This window comes from Bos taurus, chromosome 18 (assembly GCF_002263795.3).
Source record: "Bos taurus isolate L1 Dominette 01449 registration number 42190680 breed Hereford chromosome 18, ARS-UCD2.0, whole genome shotgun sequence".
NCBI classification, from domain to species: Eukaryota; Metazoa; Chordata; class Mammalia; order Artiodactyla; family Bovidae; genus Bos; species Bos taurus.
In genome coordinates, this window is record NC_037345.1 from 15074576 (window position 1) to 15100990 (window position 26415).

A 26415-nucleotide genomic window follows, 5' to 3' on the forward strand; every position below is an offset into this window, starting at 1 on the left:
TGCACACACACACACACACGCACACACACACACACAGGCAGAGCTGGATTTTGACTTCAAAGCTCAATCTTTTGGTCCTAGCCTTGTTTTGATGTATTCAGAAGAAGGAGGATAAACCCCAAATACCTAGGCACCTTGAGGACTGATGCATTCTGGGCAGTTTGACTGCGATTCTGTACACCCTGGGTGAGCCTGACTCCATCCATGAGATAGCATATGGCTTCCAATAATAATCTGATCCATTGCTACTACCAAATGAAGTGTCACTGGGCAATCCAGGCCTGAGGAGAAGCTTCATGAAGTCCTGGCAGCCAGCGCTGCCACAAATTGCAATGCCCATACTCTCCTAGGAAATAGAAGAGGATCTCCAGAAAGTCTCCACAATGCACTATTTTCAGCATCCACAGTGTGTTTAAAAGCTGAGGCTCAGTCTCAGCTATTTAATGGCCCCTTTTCTGACACCCTCTGTGAGAAAGCCCTGCCAGCACACAGAAGGAAGCAGAGGTTTCTCACGGGGGTAAGGTAAGGAGCTGACAGCCTAACTGGGAGACTAGATCTAGCCCTGTAGATAGCTACTGACGTGTATATTAAATACAAAGACCAGAAGAGAGATCAGTCATGTTCCAGATCAATCACAGGCAAGAACTGTGGCAAGAAAACAGAAAGTTCCGTGACTTTGCCTTATCCAGAAATGCCTAAATATCTGCAACACGTGTGACAGCTAACTTCACTTATATATGAAGAATTCTTAAAAATCGAGAAAAAGGCAAAAAAAAGAAATGGAAAAGAGGGAAAATGTATGAATTAAAAAAAAAAAGTTTGTTTTAAAAAGATATAACTGATTGCCTTATTTGGATTTTAACTCAAATAAACAAATTTTAAAAGTAAACAAATAAAACATTAGCTGATCAGGGACATTTGAACACTGGTTGGTAACATCAAATTACTGTTTACCTTTAGATATGAAGGGTATCAGGATAATGTTTTTTAAAAGACCCCTTATGTTTTAGATATATTAGCTGAGTTGCATATGGAAGAAATGATCCAATGTCTCAGATTTTCCTTAGATAATCTGGAAAGAGGGAAGTGGGTGGGAAACAGCCTCTAGTTGTGGGCTGATAAGGTTCATTATACTAATCTATTTTTATTCATTTGACATTTTTTATATTAAAAAATTTTTTTTAAAGAAACACATGCATAATAAGATGTTTTCATTTGCCAGACAATGAATGAAAAACTGGAGAATATGCTTTGTTAGCAAAAATAGGAATGCAACAAGCATTCCCGTATGTTACTTAATTAGAATAACTTCTTTGAAGGTTGGTTTGGCTTTATTTATTGTATAAATTTACCCTTTGGCTTCGCATTGTCACTTCTAGGAGTGTGTCATATAGATAAACTCACTATTCCATGGATAGTCACTGCATCATTATTTATAAAAGCTAAAAATGAGAAATAATGTACACAATGATATGGGACTGATTAACAAATTAAGACACATTCTCAAAAATAGAACTCTCTGCAACTTAAAAAACAAGAACAAGAACGCTTTCTAGATATAAATATGAAACAATGCCCAAAATAATGCCCAAAAAAGTTTTAAAATAGTCAAGCCCAGTACAATGTGAATAATATTTTAGTTAAAACAAAACAAAGAGGGTGGTGTGTATACCAATGTGCTTAGAGATTAACAGTCTCTGTCAGGAAGGTTTCACCGGAAATAGGCTCCTATGATTGTTGGGAGAGGAGGGTTGTCCCGGGGACTGGGGGATGAGTAGGAGGGAGAATGATTTTTGCCATGTGCATAAATTAGATTTCTTTTCTTTTTTAAAGCTGAGGTTGGTTATCAGAGTCAGGAGCAGAAGGTCATATCTTCCCTACAGGCTCGACTCTGAGGAGGTGCAGAAAGCAGAAAGCTGCGCGGGAGGGGCCTGCTGTGGAGAAGCTGCAGGCCAGGAGGGAAAGGGGTCTGCAAAGTGACTTCTGGCCTGGCTGGGGGTGGGGAGGAAGGCAAAGTCCTGCAGCCTTGCTCCGGAAAGCCTCAGTCACTGACACAGAGTCAAGCTCAGATTCCATGAGGGGGAGAGCTGCAAAGATCTGAAAGGGTAGCTCCAGGCCATCATCTGCGAGTTGCTAGGTGGCTGACCCTTAGCTGCTCCCAAACAGAGTGTTGCCTTTACACACCTCATACATATGCATACACAGACACCCTGCACCCCAGCCAAGCGTCCTTTAGCCAGTGGATCTGATTATGCAACCCTTGGGAACAGCCACTCCCAGAAATGCCACACCACCCCCAGGCTCTGGCCCCGGCCTGTGTCCCCCGTGGGCCACTGTCAACACTCATCTCCCCACAGGCAGCTGCATACTCCGCCCACTCAGGGACACAGCACAAGGTTGGGGACAGGAAGGGGGGTCTGTGTTTCCGAAGGAGGGACTCTGTCAGGGTAAACTGAGTGCTCCCCACCTCTCGCCCACCCCAGGTGTAAGGAGAGAAGTCCCTGGGATGTCAGATAAGTGTAACTGCCCTCCTCTCCCTGGTGGCTCATTTGTCCCCCACTTTTAGGCGCCCTGCACTGCCCAGGGCCCCACGGTCTTTGCCAGGGCACAAGGGAGAAACCCAAACGTCCTGCCCTGTCTGGAAATCCACCTATGGCCTTTAAGCTTCCATCTCTCCTTTTTCCCATCAACAAGTCATGCAGGAGACACTAGAGGAGACAACAGCACTCCCGCTCTCCGAAGACTAGCTTCCTGTCTGGGCAACCCACCAGGGCCCTGAACCTCCCTTCCAGCCAGAAGGGCACCGGGGCACAGAAGCAGGAACCAACCTCCTCAGGGACGTCGGCCAGGCTTCCCTTCCTCCAGGGGACACTCCCTTGCATGATGAAATCCACCACCTTCGAGTTCTGGAGCACGGCCCCCACCAAAGCTATGGCCTTGTCCACGGCCATCACCATCCGGAAGAGGGCTTCAAGCCTGGCGCCCTGCTGGGCGGCATCCTGCCTCCCGGCCCGCACCAGCTCCAGGACCTCCGGCCACCCAGCCTGAGCATCAGACGGTGGGGAGCGGTCGGCCCCAGCCGGGCCCAGACCGCGGGAAGCCTCCAGCCGGTGCAGGCCTTGCTCCAGGTGGCCCATGCCTCGGTACACACACTGCAGTTTCTCCGTGACGTCTTCTTGGAAATGTAACAGTTTGTCAACCTTCTCATTCAGCATGTTGAGCTTTTTGTCCATAGTGGTTAAGCAGGCCTTGCCCAGCCCCGGTAGCCCCTGGGGCCCCAAACTCTCCTTAGGGGCTCCTGACATCCTGATGAAGACTCTTCAAGAGTGCAGATTCGGAAGAGCCACAGACCTCTGGCTTTCACTTGGGCAGTGGTGTCTGGAAGTTCATTGTTCTTTAGCTAGGGACTGCCTGGGTTGTTCAGGGAGCCCAGAGGACCAGGCTTTCTACAAGCCGTTGCCTTTGCTTATCTCCCACTCTGCTGTGGCCATGAGTGACAGGCTGGGCTTGGCCCAGGCCCTTCTCCTCGGGGCCCCTTTGACATCATGGCAGCATTTAACATTCCTTTCTGAGAGGCTGCTGATGGGCAAATATTTTAAGAATCTGCCCAGGACAGGCAGGCGTTCATGTAGCTGAAACTAAAGGTTAGAAGAAAAGGAATCCTTTAGGTAACGTCCCAAAAGCTGGACTCTATAAGGAACACCAGGGCAGAGTAAGGACTTAAGAGACCCAAAGCACTGAGAAGTACATGGCTCCCACCCAAACCACATACACACCAAATTCACAATAAGAAGCAAGACCAAAACAGGAAGAAATGCGAGGCCATTCAACAGAGTTCTGATCTTTGCCATGATGAAAAAATTTGATTCTTTTGCAAATTAAAAACAAAATTTTGTTGCCCCTACTTTGCTGATACCGCAAAGATGTTTAGGCTGCTGTAGAGGTGGGTGTGCATGTCCCTCCCCACATGGGGCCCCCAGACACTAATCACTTGTACCTAAAAATAGAAGTGAGGGGCTAGCAAGGGCCTAAGTTACTCCCCAAGCGTCATCATGCAGGCCATGTTCCTTGCAGAGCCCTCTGGGGACCATTTGCCAGCCACCCCTTTCTCCCGCAAGGATGACTACACAGGCATCAGGCATTCAGTCTGTAAACTGCAAAACTGAAACAGACACAGTAGGGCCTCAGAGAGCAAGGGGCCCGTGTTTCCAGTGGTTTCCAAATGTTTTAGCATCAGAAACCCTTGGTTCAAATGAAACTTTCACAGAAACGTCAATAATACAGTAGACAAAAGGACACGCTCAAGCTGACACTAAGGTGGGGGACAAGGGGGCACCCTAGTGCCTGAGGCTGCCAGGGAGCAGTCCACGTGCACCACTTGCCTCCAGGTCTTCATAGAGAGAAAGCAGGGCCAGAGAGGGACTCTGTCCAAGGTGGCCCCAGGCATACAACCTCCTGAGGACAGCGTATCTCTGGTGAAGGCCAGCAGCAGGGAGGTGAGCATTAGCATTCCCTTAAACCCCCTCCTTCTGAATGAAAGCAATTATGAGAATAAATTCGACCTGGAACTCTGACGTCTAAAAGCACCTTGGGATCATTTAGCTTTCTGAAGCTGCAGATGAGTGGTAAATGCAGTGGGCAGCTTGACCACAAACCCCTCGCCACCCTCCTCTGTCAGGACAACTGCCCTTAGCAGCCCATATAGAAAGCCAGACCCGTTTCTCGGAGCACAGACCAGGTGTCATTGGTGGAATGGCCCAGAGCATGCTCCAAAGAGCACTGGTCTATTACATTTATTGTGATTTAAAACACACAGATAAACTGTCCTTGGAAAAAGAAATTTGAGGCACACTGGGCACACAGCTGGGGACTCACTCTGTACCTCAGCAACAGTCATCTGCCACAGGAAGAAATCAGCATCCGACCGGGGACTCACTCCTTCCCCGCACTTCCTGCTGAACACTTCCCTGTGGAACTGCGGTTCCCTGGACCCAACCTTGGGAAATGTCCACCTAGAGAAAGCTCTGGAAGTCTAACACTCAGCACAATGTCCTTCAGTAGGTCCTGATAATCTTTGTGAAAGGAAGTCCCCACAGTCTAAAGAGACAGATGTCGTCTCTGGGAGACCGCTCCTACCAATGCTTGGCACAGGCTGCTTCACTATGACCGCTGCTCTAGAGATCTCAGAGCAGCCTGCTTCCAGGCAAGTCCTGGGTTAATAAAGTCTGGAAAGATATTTTGAAAGTCTAGATGAACACAATGGTCACAAGTAAGTGTCCCAGACATCTATTTATATCAAAAAGCTAATTATTCGAATTGCAAAAGGATTTGCCCCTGGTCTCCCTTAAGCGACAAGTAATTGCAAGTCAGCGGGTTTACTGTGAATGTGTCTGCTGTGTCATCCACTGTTCCAGAACTACTCTGAAGGCCCCTGAGCCCAGAACAGCACCCCTTTGGCTTGCCATGATCCCCAGCACACCAACATGCCTGGGATGTAGGTATTCAAGGCAACTATATAGAAGGAATGAACTAAGGAGGCGCCAATAGGAGCAGGCGGCTGGGCTGATCCCTGGGAGAAAGTGGAAGGAGGAGGCTGCAGCTGGGGTTTCCCAGAACAATCAGATGAGCAGAGGGCAAGAAGCCCTCACAATTCCCAGAAGTAAACTCTAGGAGCCTCTGGGAGAAAGCTCAGAATATGCCGACAGGACAAGTCCTTAGGCCTCCTTGATGAACACCAACTGTGAAGCCCTTTCATTTCTCAGCCTCCAGAAGAAATGAGTTTATGAGCACATCCGTTTTCTGAGGGTGGGTGCATGGCTTCTCTCCAGCTCCCTCAGTTAGAGGGCACAGCAAGAGCCATGGGCAATTCTTTTGGGGCAATGGTGCCTGCCCAGAGAACAGGGGAGGCATTCCACCCACCAAGTCAAGAGAACACAGGTCAGAGAAGAGGCAACCAAGCTGGATGGTCACAGAGTAGCAAGTTCAGTGACACCTCATCTTTCCTGGGTGATGACTGGCAGCCAGTCCACTCCCAGAAAGGCACAGACCTCTGTTTGCCAGAGGCTGTATCAGTGTGCACTGAACCCCAAGAGTCTTCCAATGTCTTTATGGTGATAGCCAGCTTTTCCTGAAGAACCTTAGAGAGGCTTGTGGACCCTGAGATCCCAGTTGGAGGAAGAGGGGAGCAGAAACTCAAGGCTGAGGAGTCCATTCAAAGCCGTGACTCTTCTCCTGCCCCCCATTCCCTGCAGATCACAGATCTGTTTCTGAAGAGATGCAGCGGTCCACAGTACAACAGTGCTATGCTCTGAGGATCATCTGATCCTCAACAGAGCCAAGCGATCAACAAGCCTCAACCCACCAGCCAGGTTTCAGTGCCTTATTCTGAAATATGCACAGAAAAAAGGGATCACCAGGTATTCAGAGAAAGCTCCCAAGATAAAAAGGGGAGCCCAAACAAATAAACAGAAATATATTGTGGCAGAAACAGGGAACAAAGAAACAAGAAAGTTTCAAAAAAGGCTCTCATTAGTAACCACAGAAAAGTGTGAAAGATTCTTCCATCCATTGAAAAAGAAGAGAGTACTGTGGAAAAAGAACAAGCATAGAATAAAAGGTCTTGGGAATTACAAATATGAATGTTAACATTTAAAAATCCAATACAGGGATAGGAAGATATTATCTTATCTGGAATAAGATAATATTCCAGAAAACAGAACTGAAAGCTGAAGATGTGTACAATAGGAGAAAAAAGAAAGAGAGACAGTGGATTAAGCTGGTCCTACATCTAATTAACTGGAGTTCAGGTGGAGAAAGGAAAGAAAGAGGAAAGGAATTTATCAAAGAAATACTACAGACATTATGAAATATAATAGAGTTAAAGACATGTAAAATGTTACGAGTATGGGGCCTAGGGTCAGATGACCAGGATTTAACTCCTGCCTCTGCCTGTTATTAGGCAGGATCGTGGGCCAGTTTATTTAACCTCTCTCAGTCTGTACTTCCTGGAGTGTAACATAATAGCAATGCACATGCTTCATGGAGTTGTCAGGAGGGTCATTTGAGAATGCTTGGGAGGCGCCTGGAACGAAGCTTGGCACGCAGTGAGTGCTCAGATGTTAGCCATCAGTACAATGCCAGCCACGGGGCAAAAGGGGAACAGAAGGAATCAGAGTCTCCAAGAAAATCGGAGTCCAGGAAAGAATGAAATCAAAATACACGATTACAGGGAGACTGGCGTGGAGCTCTGTGATGACCAAGAGGGGTGGGATGGGACCAGGGGAGGGAGGCAAAAGAGGAAAGGGTTATATACATAATGACTGATTTGCGTTGTTGTACAGCAGAAATCAACACAGCATTGTAAAGCAATATCTTCCAACTAAAAAATTAAAAAAAAATTTTTAAGTACATGATTGAATTTTCAATGAATAATATTTATATAGGAGCCTGGATAGCTCAGTTGGTAGAGCATCAGACTTTTGGGTTTCCTTGGTAGTTCAGCTGGTAAGGAATCTTCCTGCAATGCAGGAGACCCTTGTTGGATTTCTGGGTCGGGAAGATCCCCTGGAGAAGAGAATGGCAATTCTCTCCAGTATTCTTGGGTTTCCCTGGTGGCTCAGATAGTAAAGAATCTGCCTGCAATGTGGGAGACCTGGGTTCAACTCCTGGCTTGGGAAGATCCCCTGGAGAGAGCATGACAACCCACTGCAGCATTCTTGCCTGGAGAATCCCCATGGACAGAAGAGCCTGGCGGGCTACAGTCCATGGCGTCACAAAGAGTCAGACAGTGGCTAAGCACAGCACACACATTATAATGTTACATTATATATGTATTATATTATGCCATAATAAAGTAAATACTGTATTAAGTTAAAGCAGTGATATATAATATTATGAGAGTTGTAAAGGGAAAATGGAGAGAGCTAAATCTTCATTTCTCTTAAAAGGAAATCCATACATAATGAACAAAATTGATGAGGAGAGAATTGGAAGCAAACACCAGAAAGAACTGCTCAAAGACTTCATTGTGTTTGCTGCTGGGGAGCAGGATGGGAAGTAGGTTTTGCGGAGCTCACAGGTACAACATCTGGGGGAGGCCAACGTGGTAGAATTTGCATGTTTGTGGACTCATAACAAGTGTGGCAGCACAAGGCAGTGAAGGGTCTTGTTCTAACAAAGTCAAATAAGACAATTTTCTGAGAGATGGAGGCCACGTATCTTGAGGCCACATATATACAAGTAGGTAAGTGCACCTAAGTGCCCGTAAGGGCCAGCTGGAACTTACTTAACCTCCCTGAACACAGTGTTCTTCATTTGTAAAAGGGGCTCGTACCAGTGCAATAGCCTCAGGGCTATTTGAGTATTCAGATAAGCAAAACACTCAGCACAGCACTTGGCACACAGTAAGTACATGAAAACAGTAGAGATTGGAACTCACCACCCCTCACCATCCCAGCCCAGACGGACAGCCCACCAGCACGGCAGCCTACTCAGTCACCTCATTGTGGGGTAGGGGCAGGGGACAAGGGTGTGTCTTCCCAAACCTAAATCAGCTCCCCCAGCCACCTGACCTCCCCCAGGCCACCACCCCGCATGCACCACTCATGATGTGCAACCAGAAAGGGCAAACACGTCCTCCACGAAGCTGCACTTACTCCCGAAAGGAAACCAGGGATGAAACAGAACCTCAGAAAGTCTCGCAGGGTTCAACGTGGACAACTTTGGGGTTAGCTGCCCCTTGGCCTTGTCTGCCCACCACATCGGGAAAGGCCTGTGCTGACCACCCCCAGGCTGTACTCATCAACCAAAAGTTTCTGCTGATGGAGTTTCTTGGTCCAAGAGGACTCAGATTCACTGAGGCTCCCTTTGTCCTGTGAACCTAATAGTTGTTACTTGGGTTCCTACTTCAAAGCAGACCGGCCTGCTTACCGCAAATATCTGGGTGTAATTCGACGCCCGCTGCTGGCCTCTGGCGCTGGGACTGAGAAGTGCCGGAGTGAGGCACAGCGTCCTGTCCTGCTGCTGCGGCCGTGCCAGCCCAGTGTTTACTCTGCTTAGAGATGCCCGACTGCCCGGAGCCCAGGGAACGAGGTGGGCTGGCCAGGATGGCTTCTCTAGAACTCGGGCTGCAGCGATAAGCCTGGCATTTCCGCTTATCTCTGAGCCTGCCCCGGGCCCCAGAGGCATCCAGAGGCTTCACTTGGTTATCTGCTTTGCTAGGCGGTATCTGGCTTCCTGGGGGCCTACTTCCTGCATCACTTAGCTGAGTGTCCAGTGTGAAACAAACGCTGTGTGGTCCAACAACAGAAAAAAGAAGGGATTGAGTCCTCAGACAGAGCTGACCTGAGTTCAAAATCCAGAACCTGGGTGCAGGGGCCAGAAGAAGAGCTAAGACTCCTTGCCTTCCAGCAGCCCTCCAGGACAGAGCAAAGCCCTGGACAGCAATAGAACAGGTTGCTTTCTTCATGGGGGCTGCTCACATCCAGGCTGAGAGGGATCAGTAATTGCCTCTTTAAGTAAAACTACTCAAGAAGCAATGAAGATATCTGGAGCCTCAAAGACTGGGACATGCTGCAGTGAAGAGAAGGCCATGAGCGGTGGCTTCTGCTGAATGAGATGCCTGCTCCAACTCAGCTGTTACCCTCAGGGAGGCTCCTTGGACAGATCTACCCAGAGTGCTCTGGGGGAGGCCAAACCCTCCACATGCCCTGGCATGCATCCACAGACAGACAGACATATATGCACACATATCACTCCAGGGCCCAATTCACCTGGCCTGACTGACAGCAATCAGAGTAGGGGGTGCAGGTTTTTGATATTTAGCTTGCTTTCTTGAACCTGACCATGGGCAGATTCTGTACTAAGTACTTTAAATGCAAATGTCTTATTTAGACTTTGCTACAAACCTATAGTGTGGGTTTCCCAGGTGGTTCAGTGGTAAAGAATCTGCCTGCCAATGCAGGAGACTCGGGAGACTTGGGTCCAATCCCTGGACCTGGAAGAGCTCCTGGAGGAGGAAACCCACTCCAGTATTCTTGTCTGGAAAATCCCATGGACAGAGGAGCCTGGTAGACTACAGTCTGCAGGGTTGCAAAGAGTCAGACATGACTGAGGGACTGAGAAGGCATGTACAACCCTATAGGGTAGATTACTATTTATCACCTCATTTTACAGAGGGAGATCAATCTAAAGAACTTAAGGGGCTCCCCCAAGGCCACACAGTCAGAAAACAGTGGAGCCAGAATTCCAACCCAGGTTGATAACTCACACCACTCTGCCACTTTCAGAGACAGGAGGAACTTCAGAGACTGTAAGGGTCAACCCCATCATTTTGTAGATGTACAGTCTGAGATCTGGAGAGGAGAAGGGGCTTTTTAAAGGCCACCGAGTAAGTCAAAGGCAAAGACCGGACCAAACTGTTGCCCTCAGAGTGACCATGGAAATCTCCACCCTGCTTGCTGGATTTGAGAATGGTGTGTGTGTCATGAAATTGGCCTCTGCCCACAGGCTCATCCTGGACAGTTGTCTGAGGAGATGGGGCGTGGGGGTGGGGGGACTGGGCACAGGGTTGGGGCCCCTAGATATTATAATAGTTACTTATTCTTTTGTAGAAAATCATCTACTGCTTATCTCATCTGCCTACCCAGAAAGATACCAAAAGTCCTGCCAGGATGAATCCAGGAATTGCACTTAGGAATAAAACCAGAGGCAAGTTGGGAGCTCTGAAGAAGCAGAGACGGAAACGACAGCTTCATGACAGGCCTGGGCCTCAGGGACCCTCCTCGCTAGCTCTCAGGTGGCTGGTGGGGTTGCTCCCAGATCTCACTGTCTTCTGTAGGCAGCATTTCTACCCCTGGTTGAAGCTTTTCACTTTGTAAACTCCTTTCTCACATGCCTAGTCAAAATTGTTCCCAGCCGAGCATGGTCAGATGGAATAAGCCTGAAAATATCAGAGAAGAACAAAAAGGACCCTCATAAATCAAATCCGCACTAGCAGCTATTAATTCATTCAACATGTCCAGAGCAACACTTATTTAGGAAATAAAGGACTATTATTTATCAAGCATTTCTATGTGTCAGGCACTGTGCTACATTGTCACATAAATTACTTTTGCCCCCACAACAATTCTAAGACAAAGAAACTATATCCCCATTTCACAGGTGAGTAAACTGAGGCTTGGGATGACAAAGTCACTTTCCAAAGTCTGTGTTCAGTTCAGTTCAGTTCAGTTGCTCAGTCATGTCCCACTCTTTGCGACCCTATGGACTGTAGCATGCCAAGCTTCCAAGTCCATCACCAACTCCTGGAGCTTACTCAAACTCATGTCCATCGAGTTGGTGATGCCATCCAACCATCTCATCCTCTGTTGTCCCCTTCTCCTCCTGCTTTCAATCTTTCTCAGCAACAGGGTCTTTTCAAGTAAGTCAGTTCTTTGCATCACATGGCCAAAGTATTGGAGTTTCAACTTCAGCATCAGTCCTTCCAATGAATATTCAGGACTGATTTCCTTTAGGATGGACTGGTTGGATCTCCTTGCTGTCCAAGGGACTCTCAAGAGTCTTCTCCAACACCACAGTTCAAAAGCATCAATTCTTCGGTGCTCAGCTTTCTTTATAGTCCAACTCTCCCATCCATACACGACTACTGGAAAAACCATATCTTTGACTAGACAGACTTTTATTGTAAGTGTGTCTATTGTAAGTGTGTAAGACCCTGTATATCAATGCAGGCAGCCAAACTCCCAAGCCTGCTTACAGCCGGAGGAGTCTAATTGGAACATCTTGTCTAGAACCCGATTTTCTCTAGGGGGCTGCATTTTCCAACTGCTAATTTAGAAACACAATTTTATTTGCAAGTTGGAACTAGGCCAATAAGCTTCATGCCAACATATTGTACTGCCTGTCGGCTCATACTGGTAAGGTGTCCCCACCTGCCAAGCGCTTTGATGTGTGCTCACACTTACACTCATCTAAGTTGCATGGATTATGATTCTTATTTTCCTCAAGAAGAGACTGAGGGTCCCAGGGAGAGTCAGTGCAGAGCTGGCCATGGCCCCAGGGCCTGTGTTCACTATAGTAGGTAGGGTTTCTGGCCACACACACACACACACACACACACTCACTTTGAGACCCCTAACACACCTGGCTTGACAGGAATCAGAGAAAGAGTTGCAGGCTTTTTATATTAGCCCTGAGCCTGACCATGGCAGACACTGTGCTAAGCACTTTAACAGCAATATCTTATTTAAACCCTTTGCTGTGCTGATACCTGTGAGCTCAGGGTGGAAAGTCTGGGTGGAAGCAAGGGTAACACACTGGAACAACAGAGAAGACGGGACAGCCACTAACTGCTGGGTGTGAGGGATGTGGGTGGGATAGGGCAAAATCATGTGATGTACCAGTGTTCCCAGGCCTCCCGTATCTGATAAAAAAGCAGCCCACCTTCATCTGCTCAAATTCTCAGTCCTCAATCTGTCCCTATCCTCTGAGGAGAGCTTGGTCTCAGGATTTTTCCTGTCAAATCTAAAGAATGGGTGGAATCTGAGGTCTGCAGGAGAGAATATGGTGAGCTGGGTAGCAAAGCACCAAGAAGGGGAAGGAAAGAGGGGGCTTCAGACCGGGAGCAGGGTTTGGGGTTGGGGAGCAGCAGACCTGAGGCAGCCCCATGATGCAAGAGAACGGGTGAGAGAAGGAGGGAGGGTTTGGAAAACTGTGCTGCTGACTGTGGAGGGTCACTGGGAATAGTAAGTAGGAATGGCAGAGTGGCCTGCCTTCCATGGGCCCAAGTCTCTGCAGAAACTTGGTTACTTGATGTCAACCAATTCAGAGTGTAAGTGGGAGGTAAAGAAATTGGAAACAAATTTTAGCAAAGTGAAAGGACTTCTTGGTGGGAACCGGACTTGAGCTGAGCCTTGAAGGATGGGTGAGATTCAGGCAGGCCAGGGAAAGGTGAGGGCATGGAGTGAACAGAGCTCCAGATAGTCTGGCAGATGGGAGTGACAGTGCAGATACTAGTCTTGGGCCAGGAGGTGTCAATGGAGGCCCAAATGATCCAGCAGGCAGGACTCTTAAGAAAGTGGACCTGGAAAGTCAAGCAGAGACATTTAGACCCAAGGGGCAAGATAAAGGGACAATAATCCTGTGGAATGTTTTTAGGTGGGAAATAACATAGTAAAATTCGTGTCTAAGACTGAACAGATTGATTACCTAGAGGTAGGAGGGACTGACTCAGAGGGGACACAGAGCCACTTCTGGGATGTTGGAGATGTTTTATATGTGCATACAGGTCTGTAGTATTCAATCCAAAAGGCTATAAGATTTGTGCATTGTTCTGTATGCCTTACCAAGTTCTGTTAGTATGGAAAAAAAGGGAGGAAGGAGGAACCAGTGGATCTGATGGAATGTAAATGGATTGGGAGGGCACAGGATTGTCATCCACACAGAAACTAAAAGCAGCAAGTGTTTACCAGTTCTGGGATGTATGCTGTTGCCAAAACACATTAGCGCTAAGGAAGTGGAATGACATCTGAGAGAACAAGTCTTTGAAACTCCTTTCATAAATGCTGACTGATGCTCTGAGGCCCTCATTCCACCTCCACTTCCCCACCGCCATGCCTGCAACCAAAGCAGGACCCCTCCTCACTGTACAGGGTCAGACACTCTGAGGATCTATGGTGTTCCTCCCAGATCCAATAGGTGAAGGTTTCACCCCAAAAGCAGGTTGCAAAACAGCCAAGTACAGACATTAGAATCCCATTTTTGTTTAAAATATACATATATGCCAATATGGTTAATTCTGCATCAGAGAATTGCAGATGATCTTTCTTTTCTATATTTCATTTATATAATTATTCTAACTTTTAAGTGTATTATTTGTGGGTTTTTTTTTTTTTTTTCTGTAATAGTCATGATTCATCTGGACCCACAGGAATTATTCTAGACAACAATATGCACAAGTGAGAGGTTAATTGACCAAGAACAGACTCCCCCAGGAACCCAGCTGACAGAAAATGACATTTAGTAACCTTATAGAGAGGTCAGACCTCGATTGCTTAACCTTAAATTAACACGATTGCTTAACCTTAAATGAACACAACAAATGTATATGTAACAGATTCAGGACTCCTCAGAAACAGTAAACCCCCAGGGATAGAGAAAGGATTCCTCTTTGCACTGATTTTTAAATAGATTTTTGCCCCCTTCCGACTTGGAAACAAACATTCCAGACTACACATGCAACTCATTAAACTACAGTAGAATTAATTTGGGAATTTTTTTAGAGCAAAGTTGGCAAACATCTGCAAACAATCAACTACAGCATTCTCAAATGATTTGAGCCTTAAGTACGACTAATCACAGCAATGTTTGAAAATAAAATAGTTTTGAAGTCTGAATTACACATGTAATTCCCTGATAGCTGCACAAAACCAAAGACAAATCCATGCACTTAAGATTGTTAGTTTTTACTATTGTCTGCTTTTGGTCAGACTCTAAATGTGTTTTCTGGAGGGTCTACATGCCCTTAAGGCACCTGCTGAAAACACACACACACCACCAGTTTACCATCTGCACTTACATACCACCTTCCATCCATGGATCCCGAGCGGTCTATCAGAAATGCTGTTTTCATAAGTCCCCTGTCAGATGCGTATTGTTCCCTCCATCTTACATGCAGATAAACCTAAACATGCAGGCAGTTAAGTGGCTTGTCAACAGTCAGAACCCAAGACAAAATCCATGCAAGCCACTCTCTGGTCTCCCTTCCTCTGCTGACCGTGCCTTTGAGCCTTCTTGTTGGCCCTGGTTTAAATCATGCACGCAGACCACTGTTTCCCTGGTGATGGAGGTGGCATTCTATGTCCTGCCCTGAATCTGGCCTGGGGCCCTAGCGGCACCGCATTTAGCCACAAGTGCATCAGCCATGCGTGAGTGGGGACAGCTTGGCTCCTTGGAAACCTAAGTGGCATGTGTCAGCTGGCACCAGCCTGCAGAGAGCCACTCCAGGCCACCCTGCTAACTCCTCCATCACTAGCCCAGAGCAACCCATAATGAAGGCAATGACGTCTCTCTGGGAGCTGGATGAACAAATGGGAACAGCTCAAAGGCAAACTCTCTGGCTCGGCTCCTGTCCAGCCCTCAGAGAGAAATAATCCTTACATGCCTGGGAACCAGGCCCCCAGACCAGTCCAGCCCTCCCTCTGTTCATTTCTATGGACAAAGTGTCATGGTCACAGATTACATTCCTGATAGGCAACTGAATTTACACTTCCAGTCTCCAGTTGCAGTGTTTATTTTTACGGTCCATTTATTAACGTGTCCTGGAATGACCATTCAGAATCACCTCTAGAAAAATAAGAAAGTCACTGGGGCATCCACCAGGTAATAAGAGTTATCACCTGAAAAGAGTTTCTCTGATGATTGCAGTCACTCTTAGAAATTAGGGGTGGAGATTTTGTGTGTGTGTGTGTGTGTGTGAACTCTGTCATTTGGCAAAAAAATCAATTAAATCAATTTTAGCTCCTTCATTAACCTTACTGGATGGTCAGGTGCGTTTATGAACCAGAGGCTGGGTTAACCACCCCTCTTTCTTGTGTTCTCCCAAAGCACCACAAATGTCTTCCTATCAGATCCTAAAAGTGGTAACAGTTCTGTCAAGCATTCACCTCGTGCAAGGTAAAAGCCAGCACTGTATATTTTTTAAATTCTAAGTATTACCATTAATATTCTCATTTACATAAGGAAACTGGCCTAGAGAGCTCACAAAGTCACCTGTGATTGCCATAAAAAGTTACCACAAACTTAATGGCTTAAAACAACAGAAACTTATTCTCTCGCAGTTCTGGAGGCCAGAAGTCTGACACTAATATCACTGGGCCAAACCAAGGTGTCAGCAGGGCTATGCTTTCTCCAGAGGCTCCAGGAGAAAATCATTCCTTCCCTTCCTAGCTTCTGGTAGCAGCTGGCGTTTCTTGGTTTCTGGTCAATCACTGCACTCTGTTTCCACGATCACACTGCCTTCCTAATCCTTCTGTGCATGTGTCAGATCCCCTGCCTCCCTTGCATGATGATATATGTGACCGTATTTAGGTCTCACCTGGATAATCCAAGATAATCTTCCCATCTTGAGGTTCTTAATCACATTTTCAAAGTTCTTTTTCACCATAAAAAGTAACATTCACAGGTTCCAGAGATGAGGATGTGAATACCTTTTGGGGGGGCCATCGTCTACCCTCCCAGTGAGGTTTCTCTTCTCACGCAGTCATGAGGGCTCACTGGCTGAGTGGTGAATCTGTGGCACAGAGGCCAGAGCTCAAACTTTGGTGTTAGGCAGACCCAGGTTTGAAGCTTAGCTCTACCACGTACTGTCTGACTTTAAACAAGTACCTTAACCTCTCTAAATCTAATGTGTGGGACTATTTTGAGGATTAAATGAGATAATAAAAATGAAATGCATATAACAGTGCCTAACATAGCTTAGTGCTCAATGAATTTGTTAAAAGCAGAGTGTAAGCTGGAGTTGTGATCCAACCTTACATAGGTGAGCACAGATTTCTACAGATGAAGAAATGTGAAAGCGGGGAGTGGAGGGAGTGGGGGTGTATAGGGGTATCATTCTGCCACAGAGTCAAGGAAAGTGTGTATTTTTGTCATAGATATTCTTATACACTATTATAAAGAGGATTCATCTGAAAATTAACACTGATTTTTTTTTGAGGTTAAATTGATTCCAGTTTCAAGACCTATAACAAAAAGAATAAGGAATAAATCAAGAACTTAAAACATGGTGAATAAACCAGAAAAACAGTCAGGGAATAGCAGGAAAAGAACAGTAGGAAAAAAATAAGGATGTTTTAAGCCTGGACATTTGTTATTAGTACATTTGAGAGATGACATTCAAGCTGATTTGCCTTCTTAGCTGTGAGCAAAATAACTGTTATTTGATTTTGTTCCATTCACTACCCGAGGTAGGATAATATGAATTTTAATAAAGAAGTTTTAGTATCGTACCTCTAAATATTATTACATATTATGATCTGTTCAATTTGCTGTATTTCATCCAGCCACTTTTTTTCAGTTTAATTCACTGGGATTCTTTATAGTTATGACAAGGATTTCTCAGTTTGAGTGGAAAGCATGCTAAGGGTCAAAGAAACAGGAAAGTAATAGATTTTGTCTTTTTGGGAAAAAAAGAACAAAACTGCAGACTCCTTAAATGGCAACCAGTGGAGGAAATAATGACAGCTGTACATCTACTCGGAGAAGGCAATGGCACCCCACTCCAGTACTCTTGCCTGGAAAATCCCATGGACGGAGGAGCCTGGTAGGCTGCAGTCCATGGGGTCACTAGGAGTCAGACATGACTGAGCGACTTCACTTTCACTTTCATGTATTGGAGAAGGAAATGGCAACCCACTCCAGTGTTCTTGCCTGGAGAATCCCAGGGACGGCGGAGCCTGGTGGGCTGCCGTCTATGGGGTCGCACAGAGTCGGACTCGACTGACGCGACTTAGCAGCAGGAGCAGCAGCAGTACATCTACTATCCTGAAAAGCTAGCCAAGACATACGGCCAAGTTAAAATTCACAAAACAACATATGAAACTTGATCCTATCTAAATAAAAAGGACAAACAGCCTGAGAACCAGACACATATAGATATACAAATACATTAGCAATAGTCAAGGATACATAGCCAGTAATTAACAGCAGCTACTTCCTGGGGAAAGAGCAGAACTCTGTTGGGGAAAAATAAGGGAAAAGCCAAATTCTCTTTATAATCCACATGTTTCTGTATTTGCATTTCTATAAGAAGTATGTTTTTATATGTTACTTGTATACTTTTTTAAATTATAAAAAATTATTTGTTTATTTCAATGGACCATTACATTAATTTACAGTTCTTTTGCTAGAAATATTACTTGCAGGATAACAAATAGTAAATGTGTATTGTTTTTTATTAATGAACCAGACATGCTCTCTCTGCCTTGACTCTTTATACAAAAGGAACAAAAGTACACAAAGGAATAAACTTGTATCTAATGGAGAATGGAGTAAGGAGGTATCACTTGGGGATGAGACAGTTGGCATATATCCGGAAGCCAGAGAGTTGATGGAAGAGGCTTACAGGTAAAGGAAGCCTTAGACGGCCAGCCCAGAACAAGCTATGAGGGTTGCAGAGAATGGCTGCCAGTCAGCCCAGGGAACAGGCAAGCTCCGAAGGTGGATCAACCGTACCCACCTGCTTTTCTCCACCACCCACTTCCATCCTCCAGCCCCTCCCTCACATGTAGTAAGTACAGGCAACTGGCCTTTACCCTCAGGCAAAAGTAAACAAGCCCCAGACAGCTCTTCTCTAAACAAATTAGACAGTTCTCCACACTGGAGATCTAAGGATTTTAGTCATCAGCTTTATGTCTCACAGTAAAGTTCTCATTCTGGCCATCAGGTGACCTCAGCCTAAAAATGAACTTCCACTCAACTCTCCCATCTCATGCCCAGAGCACCCAGTCAGAATTACCAGTGGAGAGACGTCACCCTACTTATATGGACCTTCTTTCTTAAATATGAGCAGGTAAGCAAAGATCACCAAGATAATGGCAGATCTAGCAGCTAGAGAGGGAAAGATCAAGATATATAAATGTGAAAAACAAATTCTGGTGGAAACAAAATTATCAGGGAATAGAATAAAAGTTGACTCAAGAGAGTTAAGAAAGATTTTATAAAAACATAAGATTTAAAAAAGAATAATTAGAGAAGCAATTAGAGATTTAAAATGTGATAACAGAAATAAAATGTTCACAAATTATAAAAGGGAGGAAATCTCCTATAGCATAGGATGAAAAGAGAGAAATGTGAAAGAACAGATGAAATCCAAAAGCCCAAGGTTCAGTAAATGGTGTCCCAGGAAAAGAGAATAGAGAAAAGGCTGGGAGTAGGGGTGGGGGAGACCAGTGAACTCCAGCCATTTCCCTATCTTGGCATTACTTATTCCCAGGGGAGCGCTAATGGCAGTTGCTTTAAGACTGGAGGATAATATACTCTGGAAGGGGAGTCAAGGGTGGTCAGAAAATGACAAATGACTAACACTTTCTTAATGTGGCCTGAATAGCACCAAGGAAGCCAGGGCCATAGCCTCTGATCGTGTGGGCACTTGCATTCCAGTGAGAGCTCATCTGAATCACTGAGAGCAATGCCAAAATCAGGTCTGGTTGAGCAGAGCCTTCCAGCTCATCACTAATGACCTGCCTGCAGGGTAGCATCAGTGCACCCTCTTTGCATTTGGTTGTTCAAATACTTACGATTGCACCCAATTCCCCAGGATTCAGTTTATGTTTCTCCATCTTGTTTACAAGGACATCATAAAGTTTTCCTATCCCCTGGTCTACAGAGTGTAGAAGGCACCTCTTTGATGAGTACCTGGCTAGTAAACATTTTGTCTTTTCTAGGGATGCCCCTAACAGAGTCTGTATCAGTAGACTCCCAGCAGCCACGTTTGTAGAATGGGATTCTGGTCCCTACCCAACTGGTCATGACTGACTGATCCAAGAGTAGATTTACGATCAATTTGAAAAAACTAGTTTTTACATTCTAAAAAGTTGAAAATTGGTCTAGTAAGAGAGATTCTAGAAATTTCTTTCTTTAGGCTTTTACCTAAAGAAAAGGGCCACAAATTCAAAACGACAGTGTAGAAAAAAGCCAAAAACAAACAAAAGGAAAACAAAAAAGGTCACAAATGAGGAACTATAAGACAAAAGTCTCAAAAGTATGGATGTCAAGAACCAAAAACTATAATAGAGACAAAGCTATATTAACTGGAGACTTTCAAATGAGCAAACTGAATCCATTAAAGACAGGTTTAGGGAAAGGCTTTGAGTTGAAAGATGGGGGCATGGTAAGAATTAGGAAAGGAGACATTTGAAGTAGCATTTTGTTCAGAAAGAAGTAGTAAGGCCAATGAGGAGGGAATAATAGACAATACAAAAGCCAATCCAAACATAAGCAAAGTATTTTAATCCAAAATTTGAAAATGAAAAGAAAAACTGCAACACACTTAGAGAAGAAATTGGCTTTCCTCATTTTTATGAAACATTTCCAACACAGTTTAAAGAAAAAGTCTATCTACTTAAATCTCCTATTTTCTAGATGACATCCCTTTTGTCTTCAGCCAGTCACAATAATATTAAACTATTTGAAATGTATTTCTTTGTTTTTCCTCCATCCAGCTGTTGTACTTCTGTTATAGAGTCACACTGACCTGATTTTATATCCAGTCTCTGCCATTTATCAAGTATGTGACCTGAGCACTTTTCTTGAATCTTAGAGCTTCATTTTCCTGACTTGTAATCTTTAAACACAATCATACATGGGAAATACCTGGCATGGTGCCTGGGATGTAGTGAGTACTCCATATATGGTAGTTCTTTTCTATTGTTTCTGCTCTTGTTCCTGTTAATTGAACCCACATGTTAGCACTACCATACAAGACATAAAGAAATGTACTCAGATGTGTTCAATTGATTTTTTTTGTTACAAACATGTTTGACACTTTTAAATGTGCTTTATAGTTCTACGGCCTCAAAATCACACATAAAAGTTTTAACCTTGAGCTTCCGGATAAAGGTCAGAAGTTAGTTGCATTTATCAGTATCTCTAGCACCAAATTTATTTAGCTCTTGGGTTGTATCATAGCTTTTAAGTTAGAAGAGCATGTGGCAAACTTGTGTCAGAGCTGCCATTGCTGGAGCAGAAGCAGATTCTCTCAATACTGATACGTGAAATTGAATTTGGATGAATTTCAAATTAGAAAATGAAACTCATTTTCAATCAGAAATGAATTTCTCATTTGTGAGTCAAAGAGTGAAGATGTTTTTGTTTACTGAAATAAAAATTTCAAACTCAAAGAAAAGTGAAGTTTTAACACTGAAGCCTTGGGAGCAACACACAAGTCACTTCAGATCAGTCTGGTCAATAATTCTTTTCTGGAAGTATGCCATACAGAAACAAGAGGAGAACACTGGAAACAGCCCAGGTACACGGGAAGCAACTTGGAATCACTGTCTGCTTCATCTATTACAAAGGAAGATCTGCCACATAAGGGACACCATTGTCATAGAAACACGAAAAAATTTCCTGCGGAGCATTTTCTAGATATGTCAGACATAAAATACCAAGTGAACATCAAAACTCCCAGAAGATCTTTGAAGAACAAATAATTTGGGCATATAGCTCTCCCCCTAAACCAACAAACCAATTCAAACATGGGCAAAAGAGGACTTCCCTCGTGGTCCAGTGGCTAAGACTCTGTGCTCCCAATGCAAGGGGCCCAGATTTGAACCCTAGTCAAGGAACTAGATCCCATCTGCCACAACTAAAGATCCCACAAGCTGGAACAAAAAGATCCCCTGTGCCGCAATTAAGATCTAGTGCAGCCAAATAAATTAATTTAAAAAAATAAACAAAATAAACAGATGCACAAAGGATTTGAATAAATATACAACAGACAGTAAGCACATGAAAAAATGTTCAGTATCACTAGTCATTAGGGAAATGAAAATCAAAACCACGTTGATATACAACTTCACCCCCAATAGAATGGGTTCTATTTTTTTCAATGGAAGGAAGAAAGAGAGAAGGAAAAGAAGAAAAACAAGTATTGTGAGGATGTGGAGAAACTGGCACCTTTGTGCATTGTGGGTAGGCGTGTAAAACGGCGCAGCCACTACGTAAAACAGTTCGGTGATTTCTCAAAATTAAACATAAAATTACCATGTGATTCAGCAACTCTACTCCTAGGAACACACCCAAAAGTACTGAAAGTAGATACTTATACACTCATGTTCACAGAATACATAAATATATGAACATATATACTCAGTTCATAGCCAAAAGGTAGAAATAAATGAAGTGTCCATCAACAAATGAATAAACAAAATGTGTTATATACATACAAAGGAATATCATTCAGCCTTTTAAGAAGGAATAAAATTCTAATACACCTACAGTATGGATGAATTGAATATTATTCTAAGTGAAGCAAGCTAGGTACTAAAGGCCAAATGAGGGGCTTCCCATGCAGCACAGTGGTAAACAACCCACCTGCCAATGCCGGAGACGCAAGAGATGTGGGTTAGATCCCTGGGTCCGGAAGATTCCCTAAAGAAGGATATAAGAACCACTCCAGTATCCTTGCCTGGAAACCTCTGTGGACAGAGGAGCTTGACAGGCTATAGTTCATGAGGTTGTAGAGTTGGACGTGACTCAGCAGCTGAGCATACAAAGGACAAATATATTAATATGATTCTACTTACATGAGGTACCAGACGAGGCAAACTCATTAAGAGAGAAAGCAGAATAAAGATTACCAGGAGGTGGGTGGAGGAGAGAATGGGGAGTTATTCTGATGGGTATAGAATTTCTCTGGGGTGATGAAAAAGTTCAGAAATAGTGGTGATTTTTATACATCATTGTGAATGTATTTTATGTCACTGAATTATACACTTAAAAGGGTAAATTTTGTAAATTTCAGTTCAAGATGGCAGAATAGAAGATTGTGCTCATCTCCTCCTGTGATAGCACCAAAATCACAACCATCCACAGGAGGACGCTGGAACCCATCCAAAAAAGGTACGGTGCATCCAAAGACAAAGAAGAAGCCACAGCAAGACAGTAGGAGGGGCACAATCATGATAAAATCAAACCCATACCCGCCAGTAGGGTGACCCATAAACTGGACAACAATAATAAAAAAGAAGTTCTCCCACTGTTGTGAAGGTTCAGAATCCCACATCAGGCTCCCCAGCCTGGGGATCCGACAAAGGGACTGGGAACCCCCAGGGAATCTGACCAGGAAGACCAGTAGGATTTGATTACAAGACTTCCACAGGACTGGGGGAAACAGATTCCAGTTTTGGATGGCACAAACAAAACCTTGCATGCACCAAGACTCAGAGGAAAGGAGCAGTGACTCCACAGGAAGCTGAAGCAAAACCACCTGCTAGTGTTGGAGGGTCTCTTGTGGAGGCGTGGGTCAGCAGGCGTTCACCACAGGGATGGGGGGACTGGCAGTAGCTGTCTGGGAAGGTCCCCTTTGGCATAAAACCTCTTGGAGTTCTCCATTAACCCGACCATAGAGCCTAAAGACCCCAGGGTTGGGTTGTCTCAGGTAAAAAACTACCAGGAAGGGAGGGTAACCCCTCCCTTTAATTGGATTTAAGCTTTACTGAGCAAGTGAAGCAGAGCCCACCAGAGCAACATCCAGTTTTTCCCACCACCAGTCCTTCCCATCAGGAAGCTTACATAAGCCTCTTAGCCTCCTCCATCAGAGGGCAGACAGAAGAAGCAAGAAGAACCACAATCACACAACAAATAAAACAAAACCACATTACAGAAAGTTTATCAGCATGAAAAAGCAGAAAGTTAAGTCCCAGATGAAGGGACAGATAAAATCCCAGAAAAACAACTAAATGAAGTGGAAAGAAGCAACCTTCTAGAAAAGGAATTCAGAATAATGACAGTGAATATGATTCAGGATCTTGGAAAAAGAATGGAGGCAAAGATTGAGAAGATGCAAGAAATGTTTACCAAAGACCTACAAGAACTAAAGAACAAACAAACAGAGATGAATAATACACCAGAAGGAATCCATAGCAGAATAACTGAGGCAGAAGCACAGATAAATGACCTGGAGAACAGAATAGTGGAAATCACTGGGGCAAAACAGAATATAGGAAAAGAAAAGAAATGAAGACAGTCTAGGAGACCTGATGTGAAGAGCCTACTCATTGGAAAAGACCTTGATGCTGGGAAAGATTGAAGGCAGGAGGAGGAGGGGATGACAGAGGATAAGATGGTTGGATGGCATCACCGACTTAATGGACATAAGTTTGAGCAAACTCTGGGAGATGGCCAAGGACAGGGAAGCCTGGCATACTGCAATCCATGGGGTTGCAAAGAGTCAGATACAACTGAGCAACAGTCATGTAGTTATGTCTGAACAACAATAAAGAGATCTCTGAAAGTGAAAGTGTCAGTTGCATGGTCGCGTAGGACTCTGCAAAACCATGGACTGTATCCTGCCAGGTCCTTCTGTCCATGGAATTCTCCAGGCAAGAATACTGGAGAGGGCTGCCATTTCCTTCTCCAGGAGGGCCTTCCTGCCCAAGGATCAAACCCAGGTCTCCTTCATTGCACGCAAATTCTTTGCCTTCTGAGTCACCAGGGAAGTGTTAAAACATGAATATTTGCATTATAGGGGTCCCAGAAGGAGAAGAGAGAAAGGACTTGAAAAATATTTGAAGAGATATTAGCTGAAAACTTCCCTAATGTGGGAAAGGAAATAATCTACCAAGTCCAGGAAGCACAGAGAGTCCCAGGCAGGATGAACCCAAGGAGGAACACACTGAGACACTTGGTAATCAAACTGACAAAAATTAAAGACAAAGATAAAATATTAAAAGCAACAAGGAAAAATGACAATTAACATACAAGGCAACTCCCATCAGGCTATCGGCTGATTTCTCAACAGAAACTCTACAAGACAGAAGGGAATGGGATGATGGTGATAAAAGGGAAGAACCTACAACCAAGAATACTCTGCCCAGCAAGGCTTTCCTTCAGATTTGATGGAGAAATAAAAAGCTTTCCAGACAAGCAAAAGTTAAGATAATTCACCACCACAAAACCAGCTTCATAAGAAATGTTAAAGGAAATTCTCTAGGCAGAAAATAAGAGAAGGAAAAGACCTACTTACAGAAAATAAACCCAAAACAATTAAGAAAATGGTAATAAGATCATACACATCGATAATCACCTTCAATGTAAATGGATTAAAAGCACCAACCAAAAGACACAGACTAGCTGAGCAGATGAAAACATATGCATTATACAGTTCCACTTGCCACAAAACTCTGCTTGACCCCCCAAATTATATGTAATTATTTTATATTGCTAAGTTAATCATGTTCCCATTATGGCTTGAAATTGTAATTATATTTTTTGTCTGGCTATTGATTGTGAAAACTGATAAACATCTTTCACTATAGTGATTATGTGGGGCTTCCCTTGTGGCTCAGCTGGTAAAGAATATGCCTGTAATGTGGGAGAACTGGGTTTGATCCCTGGGTTGGAAAGATCCCCTGGAGAAGGGAAAGGCTACCCATTTTTTGTCTGGCTATTGATTGTGAAAACTGATAAACAACTTTTACTATTGTGATTATGTAACTAATACTCACTTAATCACTTGGATCACAGCCTTGTCTAACTCAATGAAACTATGAACCATGCTGTGTGGGGCCACCTAAGACGGACGGGTCATGGTGGAGAGTTCTGACAAAACGTGGTCCACTGGAGAAGGGAATGGCAAACCACTTCAGTATTCTTGCCTTGAGCAGCCCATGAACAGTATGAAAAGGCAAAAAGATGTAACAGTGAAAGATGAACTCCCCAGGTTGGTAGGTCCCAATATGCTACTGGAGACCAGTGGAGAAACAGCTCCAGCAAGAATGAAGAGGCTGAGTCAAAGTGAAAACAACTCCCAGTTGTGGATATGACTGGTGATGAAAGGAAAGTCTGATGCTTTTGGACAATATTGTGTAAGAATCTAGAATGTTAGGTCCATGAATCAAGGCAAATTGGAAGTGGTCAAACAGGAGATGGCAAGAGTGAACACTGACATTTTAGGAATCAGTAAACTAAATGGACCAGAATGGGCTAATTTAATTCAGATAATTAATTCATTATATCTACTACCGTGGGCAAGAATGGAGAAGGCAATGGCTACCCACTCCAGTACTCTTGCCTGGAAACTCCCATGGACAGAGGAGCCCCGGTAGGCTGCAGTCCATGGGGTCGCGAAGAGTCGGACACGGGACACAATTGACCGACTTTACTTTCACTTTTCACTTTTCACTTTCATGCATTGGAGAAGGAAATGGCAACCCGCTCCAGTATTCTTGCCTGGAGAATCCCAGGGACAGGGGAGCCTGGTGGGCTGCTGTCTGTGGGGTCGCACAGAGTGGGACATGACTGAAACGACTTAGCAGCAGCAGCAACAGTGGGCAAGAAGCCCTTAGAAGAAATGGAGTAGCTCTCATAGTCAACAAAAGAGTCTGAAATGCAGTACTTGGGTGCAATCTCAAAAGTGACAGATGATCTCTGTTCATTTCCAAGGCAATTCATTCAATATCACAGTAATCCAAGTTTATGCCCAACCACTAATGCCAAAGAAGTTGAAGTTGAACAGTTCTATGAAGACCTACAAGACCTCCTAGAACTAACACAAAAATAGATGTTCTTTTCATCATAGGGGACTGGAATGCAAAAGTAGGAAGTCAAGAGATACCTGGAGTAACAGGCAAGTTTGGCCTTGGAGTACAAAATGGAGCAGGGCAAAGGCTAATAAAGTTTTGCCAATAGAACACA

At 44.4% G+C, this 26415-nt stretch overlaps 1 protein-coding gene across 4 annotated transcripts in view; it reads right to left on the reverse strand.

Moving 5' to 3' along the window:
- MYLK3 (myosin light chain kinase 3) overlaps nucleotides 1-14782 on the reverse strand; it is a 56941-nt gene extending 42159 nt beyond the window's left edge. Inside the window, exon 1 of one of the 4 annotated variants that reach the window (XM_024978933.2) lies at nucleotides 14580-14782. Coding sequence is in view for 3 of the 4 variants with exons in the window: in XM_002694870.6 (XP_002694916.1) it covers nucleotides 2829-3305 (477 nt within the window). In the remaining variant the exon portion in view is untranslated. Of the gene's footprint in view, nucleotides 1-2828; nucleotides 14540-14575 lie in introns of those variants that run through there. The other 3 variants (XM_024978932.2, XM_002694870.6, XM_059877408.1) reach the window with 3 other exon arrangements.
- Nucleotides 14783-26415: the final 11633 nt, after the last annotated feature.